This window comes from Protobothrops mucrosquamatus, unplaced genomic scaffold (genome assembly GCF_001527695.2).
Source record: "Protobothrops mucrosquamatus isolate PMUCROS unplaced genomic scaffold, P.Mucros_1.0 scaffold4565, whole genome shotgun sequence".
Lineage (NCBI taxonomy): Eukaryota > Metazoa > Chordata > Lepidosauria > Squamata > Viperidae > Protobothrops > Protobothrops mucrosquamatus.
Genome location: NW_015390468.1, coordinates 37,996 through 46,665, shown reverse-complemented (window position 1 = coordinate 46,665; position 8,670 = coordinate 37,996). Strand labels below are relative to the sequence as shown.

At 42.3% G+C, this 8,670-nt stretch overlaps 1 protein-coding gene across 1 annotated transcript in view; it reads left to right on the top strand.

Annotated features, from left to right (window-relative positions):
• Nucleotides 1–776: 776 nt before the first annotated feature.
• LOC107299122 (adhesion G-protein coupled receptor D1-like) overlaps nt 777–8,670 on the top strand; it is a gene marked incomplete at its 5' end in the record, with an annotated part of 42,494 nt that continues 34,600 nt past the window's right edge. The window contains 2 exons of the mRNA XM_015828490.1: nt 777–888; nt 5,846–5,999. Coding sequence (XP_015683976.1) covers nt 777–888; nt 5,846–5,999 — 266 coding nt within the window. The remainder of the gene's footprint in view (nt 889–5,845; nt 6,000–8,670) is intronic.

Genomic DNA, 8,670 nt, shown 5'->3' with positions numbered 1-8,670 from the left:
AGAGAGAGAGAGAGAGAGAGAGAGAGAGAGAGACAGACAGACAGACAGACAGACAGACAGAGACAGAGAGAGACAGACACAGAGAGAGAGAGAGACAGAGACACACAGAGAGACAGAGACACACACACAGAGAGAGAGAGAGACAGAGAGATAGACAAAGAGAGACAGAGAGAGACAGAGACAGAGAGACAGACAGAGACAGAGACAGAGAGAAAGCAGAGACAGAGGGACAGAGAGAGAGACAGACATAAACACAGAGACACACAGATAGAGAGTGAGAGTGTGTGAGAGAGAGATGTTGTGGCATCTGACATAGAAGTGATGGGCACTTGGATATGTAGAATGGAACTCATCTTGGTGGTCCTCTCAGGTGGATGACAACAGATCCCCCATTGTTTCTCCAAAACAATGTTTCTCAATCTTGGCAACTTTAGAAAGAATAGAATAGAATAGAATATAGACTATAGAATAGAGTAGAGTAGAGTAGAATAGTTGGAAGTGACCTTGGAGGTCTTCTAGTCCAACCCCCTGTTCAGGCAGGAAACCCTATACCATTTCAGACAAATGGTTGTCCAATCTCTTCTTAAAAACTTCCAGTGTCGGAGCATTCACAACTTCTGGAGGCAAGTTGTTAAGATGGGTGGACTTTAAGATGGGTGGACTTCAACTCCCAGTACTCTACTGAAATATTTTAATTTTCAAAGCACTCCCAGAACTCCCCAACCCAATATTTTAATTTTCAGAGTACTAATGGACGTGGCTTTTTTCCCCCGCAGCTCTGTCAGTACCATCCGCAACCAGCGTTACCACATCCATGCCAATCTTTCATTTGCTGTCTTGGTGGCTCAGATCTTGCTCCTTATCAGCTTCCAGTTTGACCCTGGGACGGTGAGTGAAATGGATGTTCTTCTGAATTGGGCGTCTACCCAGCCATGGCAGAGAATAATAGAATAACAGAGTTGGAAGGGACCTTGGAGGTCTTCTACTCTAACCCCCTGCTCAAGCAAGAAGCCTTTTATCACTTCAGACAAATGGCTGTCCAGTCTCTTCTTAAAAACCTCCAGTGATAGAGGACCCACAATTTATCATAATTGATCTCTGAGCTTGACAATTTGGATGCAAACATTTCATCTCCATTCGTGGGGACATATTTAGTGTGCTTTGAATTGTGCTTGTCTGTCAGAGCACTGGTCTTTAAGTACCCTTTTTGTGTGATGTAAGTTGGTGTGGGTGTTACTTATTCAGATGTTTCTGAGTCATGGTCACATGAGCCCAATTCAAAGCCCACTGAAGATGTCCTCCCAAATGGAGACAAAACGTTTCCAGCCAAATCTCCAAGCCTGGAGATCAAATCAACAGCCGAACTACCAATCCAAGCTACTTATATTCAAACACATCTCAGTCATAATTTATTGTTAATTCATCCAGCTAATTATAGAACATAGAATGACAGAATTGGAAGGGACCTTGGAGGTCTTCTAGTTCAGGGGTCTTCAAACTGGGCCCTTTTATGACTTGTGCACTTCAACTCCCAGAATTCCTCAGCCAGTGTGCCTGTCTGAGGAATTCTGGGAGTTAAAGTCCACAAGTCATAAAAGGGCTACATTTGAAGACCCCTGTTCTAGTTCAACTCCCTGCTCAAGCAGGAGACCTTATACCATTCCAGACAAGTGCCTGTCCAGTCTCTTCTTGAAATCCTCCAGTGATGGAGCGTCCACAATGTCTGGTGGCAAGCCGTTCCACTGGTTTATTGTCCTCACTGTTGGGAACTTTCTCCTTAGTTCCAGATTGCTTCTCTCCTTGATTAGTTTCCATCCGTTGCTCCTTGTCCTACCTTCAGATGTTTTGGAGAATAAACTGATTCCCCCCCCCTCTTCTTTGTGGCAGTCCCTCAAGGACTGGAAGACGTCGATCCTGTCACCCCTGGTTCTTCTTTTCACTTTTCACAGCACACCGCTCAGCTGAGAAATGTCTCAAGGGTTATCCAAATATTTATCTCTTCCACCCAATTTTGCCTAAACTGAACGTTCCTGCCTGACAATGTTCATTGTCCCCCAATTCTGCACTCCTTACTCTCTTTTGAACGGCAGGCCCCGGCCTTTTAAAGCGGACCCCTCTTTATTTTTAAACAGTTTGTCACCGCTTCATTATATGGCGGCCACCGTGATGACAGGCATATAATGTCGCTGGCATTTAAATAAGCAGGTTATTCATTTCACATTTGCTCGACAATAGTCGGTGCACGGTAAACATGACAAATGTTTGTGTTTTCCCTTTGATTTGCACCGAAAAATAAAGGCAGAGATTAATCATAACGCAGCGGTTGCTGTTTAACTTGATAATTAATGCTATTAATAACCATAATGATAATCATGTGGTTTCATCGGAAATTCTCCTGGCCTTTGGTCAAACAGGGGACCCCCCCCCTTTGTTTCCCTGGGAGAAAAACAGCACAGCAGAGAGGCAATACAACACGAAGAAAAAATTGTATTTTTAATGATAATATTTCCTGGGTTTTTTCCCCTCTTGCCTATGTGTGAACATTGATAAAACAGGCTCAGTTCCCACCTACAAAACGCAAAAAAACCCGATTCCATTCACTCAACGTAACGTTCTATCTGGTTTCAGTTTATTAGAGCCGAGTTGTCAGTTTGAAGGTTTTTCTTTTTCCGGTCCTGGGAGAGGAAAAAAAAAAAAGATAAAGTAATAATAGGCAGCAAAATTTTCTCTATTCGTCACTTTGAGAGGATGGCGTATAGAGGCTGCCATTTTTTTCCCCTGCAGTGCTCAGAAATTATTATTATGATGATGATGGGGTGCTGTTGTGCATTCTGCCGGTTAAGAAAAAAGGCAAGTTAGAAATAAATGGGTTGTACTCAGTGACTTAGTAATTCACGTTTCTGTCCTCCAGCCTTACATTTGTTTTGCCCCATTTCGATGGTTAGTTTGGAAGTGTTTTGCAAAAAAAAATAAATCTGTGTGAGGTTGATCTCAGTTGCCTTCAGCTTAGAATGTACAATTTTATTGCAATTTTATGCAATTTTAGGCATCCATCCATCCATCCATCCTTTTTTTTTTTTTTTTTTTGCATGCGATTTTACCCTAATATCTGCCAACCCAATTAAACCTCCCCTTCAACTCAACCTCTTTCGTTGTTTCTGGACATCTTCCTGTAATTCTAACAACATGTTAAATTTATGGATTGAGATATTTGTTAGTTGCGAAGTCGTGTCCGACCCATTGTGACCCCATGGACAACATTCTTCCAGGCCTTCCTGTTCTCTACCATCTTCTGGAGTCCATTTAAGCTCAAGCCTACTGCTTCAGTGACTCCATCCAGCCACCTCATTCTCTGTCGTCCCCTTCTTCTCTTGCCCTCCATCTTTCCCAGCATTAGGCTCTTCTCCAGGGAGTCCTTCTCATTAGGTGGCCAAAGTACTTGAGTGTCAACTTCAGGATCTGGCCTTCTAAAGAGCAGTCGGGGTTGATCTCCTCTAGGACTGACCGGTTTGATCACCTTGCAGTCCAGGGGACTCGCAGGAGTCTTCTCCAGCACCAGAGTTCAAAGGCCTCCATTCTTCAGCACTCAGCCTTTCTTATGGTCCAACTTTCACAGCCATACATTGCAACTGGGAAAACATGGCCTTGACTATACGCACTTTTGTTGGCAGGGTGACGTCTCTGCTGGATTGAGATATATGAACCTCTAAATATTGTTTGGCTACCAAATCTTTGACTAAACATGCAGCCTTGGACTCAGCAACATCTGGAGGATTTTAATTTCCAAACTCCTGATCTAGACTAGCCTTTCCCAACCCAGGTGAATATGGAAGAATCTTATTCTTCTAGATAGATGGACATCTTCTACAGTTTAGATCAGCTATCTCTTGATTTAGGACTGATGGGAATAGTCCTCAGAAGGATCATCTCACTGTCTCTATCTGGAAGTTGGCTGATCAAACAACATCATCACGATTCTGGGTAGACTATAGATCCAGGAAGCCTGGAGCAGGTGGTAGGGTTTAGTTAACCTTGGTTGATTTCCTAAAATGACATCAAAAATCCCAGCAGTGTAGGCTAAGCAAAGAAGTAAAAAAATATAAATATCCTTGGGATGAGAGAATGTCAAAATACACCCATCTGGGTATGTTCATGAAGTCTGGAGGAACTGTTCTTGAGTTAAGAAAAAAAATAAAATATCTAGACAACAGGGAATGAGGTGTGGGTGTGGGGTTCCCTTAAACTTTTTCTCCAATGCACCAAGGATCCAGTCTTGGAGAAGAGAAGAAACATTCTAATCTTGGCACAGCAACTAGGTGAAACTTCAGTGAACGTTGCCTAGGTAAGCTGAGTCACCCAGTTGCTAAGCAACTTTACAGTGTTTGTCTAGCTTGCAGCATTGTGTCAAAAGCTTAATTCAGTTCTTCCAATGAAGAGAAGGAAGCGCGTGTGTGACAGGTGGCAGCAGAGATGCTGACCTACAGAAGCTTGGGAAGCAAAATGATTTTTTTTTTAAAAAAAAGCTTTGTGACTTTCTCTAACAAGAAGAAATCCTTCCATGTCTGGATTCCAATTGATGGGAAAGAAGGAGATGACACGTTAGACCAAGATGAAGTAGGACTAGGGCAAAGAAGTCGGATGGAGGAAACCGGCACCAAACGTGGCTGATTCTCTATCCAACTTCTCTGGGTTACTCTTACGGCTCATAAATCTGGTTTTCTGTCCACCAATGGCAATTTAAACCTGTCACTCTTCTCTCTGATGCCATCAGTTTTCTTCTGATCACCCCTTCTAGCTCATCGGAGGCGGCTCTTAGCAGTTACAACAGTTCATCAGTGGAATGACTTTGCCTCCAGAAGTTGTGGGTGCTCCAACACTGGGGATTTTTGAGAAGAGATTGAACAACCGTTTGTCTGAAATGGTATAGGGTCTCCTGCTTGAGCAAGGGGTTGGACTAGAAGACCTCCAAGGTCCCTTCCGACTCTATTATTCAGTTGAGAACTGAAGAAGCTTCTTGGTTGAGAAGTGAAACTTCTTCAAGGGGAAAAAATGGCCAGTTGCCCTTTGAAAACGCACCTTTGGGATGGCTGTTCTGATGGTGTGTGTGTGTGTGTGTGTGTGTGAGAGAGAGAGAGAGAGAGAGAGAGAGAGAGAGAGAGAGAGAGAGAGAGACAGAGAGAGACACAGAGACAGAGAGAAAGAGAGAGACAGAGACAGACAGACAGAGAAAGGCAGACAGACAGACAGAGAGACAGAGACAGAGACACAGAGATACAGAAACAGAGGGAGAGAGACAGAGAGAGAGACAGAGAGAGACAGACAGACAGAGAAAGGCAGACAGACAGACAGACAGAGAGAGAGAGACAGAGACACAGAGATACAGAAACAGAGGGAGAGAGACAGAGAGACAGAGAGAGAAAGAGCGACAGAGAGAGAGAAAGAGACAGATAGAGACAGAGACAGAGAGAGACACACACAGAAACAGAGGGATAGAGACAGAGAGAGAGACAGAGGGACAGAGAGAGAGAGAGAGAGAGACAGACAGACAGACAGAGAGAGAGACAGAGAGAGAGAGACAGAGAGAGACAGAGGGACAGAGAGAGAGAGAGACAGACAGACAGACAGACAGACAGATAGAGAGACAGAGACAGAGAGAGACAGAGACACAGAAACAGAGAGAGAGACAGACAGACAGAGACAGAGACAGCGAAACAGCAGGCACCACTAAACTGCATCTCTTATTAAGTTCAGTAGGTGCAACCCTTTTTGACCATCTGGGGCAAAGATGGGAAGACTTCTTCTCCTCGTCTTTCCTGTTCATTTGGCTGGTTTGTCTCCTTTGCAGGTGCCCTGCAAAATCCTGGCCATCCTCCTTCACTTCTTCTTCTTGAGCACCTTTGCTTGGATGCTGGTGGAAGGGTTCCACCTCTACAGCATGGTGATCAAAGTCTTTGGATCCGAAGAGAACAAGCTCTTATACTACTATGGCATTGGATGGGGTAAGTCGGGCCTCGTTTTCCCCTTAAAAGGGGGGGGGGGAGAGACATTAATGATGACTTCACAGGCGTAGAAGAAGGTTCTTGCAAGCCAACCAACCATCAACTCTTTTTTTTTAATTTTTATTATTTAAACCAACTAAACAAAACAAAACATAATTTATTGTTTATTGTTTATTTATTTATTTATTGTTTGGATTTTTATCCCGCCCTTCTCCTTGCGGACTCAGGGCGGCTGACAGCCTGGTAAAACAAATACAGAGATAAAAATACCCACTTTAAAACCTAATTAAAATGAAATATTTGATGTGGCCTGTGTCAATTTAAAATTATTCTTAAAACCCCACTAAAAATTCCCCCTAGGCCAGTCCCGCTTGTTGGAAGAGCCATGTCTTAAGGGCGCGGCGGAAGGAAGGGAGANAATTTCGTAACAGTAATCTTCTATTATTTACATTTCCCCCCTTATTCTTCTTTAGAGTATTTGTCCTTGTTGCCCCATTATTTCTTATTTGCATTTTTCTTCCTTCATACATTATTATACACACATTTTCCACTTTTAACCTTTCCACATTTATTCTCTCTTATTTCTACTCTCCAGCCAGTCATACCACTTGTTCCATCATCGACTGCTGAATGTCACTGCCCTGGATCGTTGTCTCCCACAAAAAAGTTCTGTGACTCCTTCTCCTCTTCCTTCTCCTTCCTCTTCTTTTGACCTTCCTCTTCTGCAGGAAGGTGTGATGGAGGACATTTAGCTGAGAACCCCCCCCAAAAGTAGGATTTGGAAGACAGCTGCAGGATCAGACAATGGTAGAAACAAGGCCAGGGAGGGTTGTTTTCATTGAGTTGCGTTGAGGAGCTTCCCTTCCAAGTTCCATTGAGCTCGCAACATCCCCTTGACAGCACGGGAGAAGAAGAAAAAAATATTAATCAGAATGAAAAAAAGTATCCTCCTTAAATCTTAACGGTCTGCAAAGGCAAAGAACCAGAGGGATGCTTTTTCCACCGTAGAGACGAAGCGGTTGGCTATATAAATTGGACTCATAAATAAATGAAAAAATGAAAAGACCCTCCCTCCTTTCAGATTCTAATCAGAAAATTGCCCGATTACCTCTGGGATTCAGTTGCAAGACAGCCAGATCATCCCACTTGGAAAACAACGTCTCTCAGCTCTTCTGCTGCCTTCTCCATCTTTTGCTTTACCCTTTTCCTAGTAATTAACCCATGCTTAGCATCTTAGAATACCAGAAGGGAAGGGCCAATATTAAATTTTTTTTTGCATCAAACCTTCTAGCTCCCTACCTGAAGCAACGACTTATTCATTATTTAATTTGCTTGTCGGCCTGCTTGCTTGCTTCCTGGTTGGATTGCAGTTTACCGGAACTAAATTCAGGCCTGTAAAAAAAACCATTAAAGAAAGGTAGAACTTCTCCATATTTTTGCTAGCTTCTAGACCACCATGCCATGCATTATTCTTTGGGGGGTCTCAACAATGGAGAATATTTGTAGCTCAGGGTTGAAATGAGGGCTCCTTGGTGCTCTCTGGGCTTGGTGGTTTCCTTGCAGATGTTTCATGACCCAACCTAGGTAATATTATCAGTCCTTGGTGCTCTCTGAGCTTGGTTGTTTTCTTCCAGATGTTTCATTACCTAAACCAGGTAGCATCATCATTGCTGCTGATGTTACCTAGTTGGGTAATAAAACATCTGCAAGAAAATAACCAAGCTGAGAGAGCATCAAAGACCCCTCATCTCTGGGGTCTATTCCTGGGGATTAAGCTGTCCCTAATGGGAAGAATTCATATTCATCACGATTAATTCACTTCCAACAAATTAGAAATGAGTGTTTTTTTAAATACCGACAAGTATCTGACAGACTGTTTTCCTGTTTAAACAACTGTTTGTAGAACATCTCCGTGGGGGTCTTTCTTGATTGCCTTTACTCTTAAGTGCAAGTCCTTTTTATATCACAAGTTGTACTTCTGTTCCTTGTCCTCTGGATTCAAAACAGAGTTGTGCTAAAGACATTTGCCAAAACAGAAAGAAAGAAAAAAATCCTGTAATAATTGTAAGACAGAGGAGCAGGTATCCCGAAAGCTATTCTGAACTAATGGAGGAAACAGGAATGACTGAATCCAACCATCGCTCCCGATATTTTGGACAAGAAATGAACATTAAAGAATCATGAGGCTCGACACTAGCAGCCATTGCTCAAGAAACCTATTTGTCCCCAAATGCAATGTGAAATGGCGTATATTTATGGCTTTTTAATGATTCAGTTCATGTTTAATATACTTATGACACAGCTGGATCTCCAGCTGTGCAGAATTCCACAGATTTGGATTCGAAATCACCCTTCTGACAAAGAAGAGCTTGTTATAGAAAGATAGATAGATAGATAGATAGATAGATAGATAGATAGATAGATAGATAGATAGATAGATAGATAGATAGATATAAATACTGATGATAGATAGATGAGATAGATAGAAGATAGATACAAGATAGATAGATAGATAGATAGATAGATAGATAGATAGATAGATAGATACCGTAGATATAAATACTGATGATAGATAGATGAGATAGATAGAAGATAGATACAAGATAGATAGATAGATAGATAGATAGATAGATAGATAGATAGATAGATAGATAGATAGATAGATAGATAG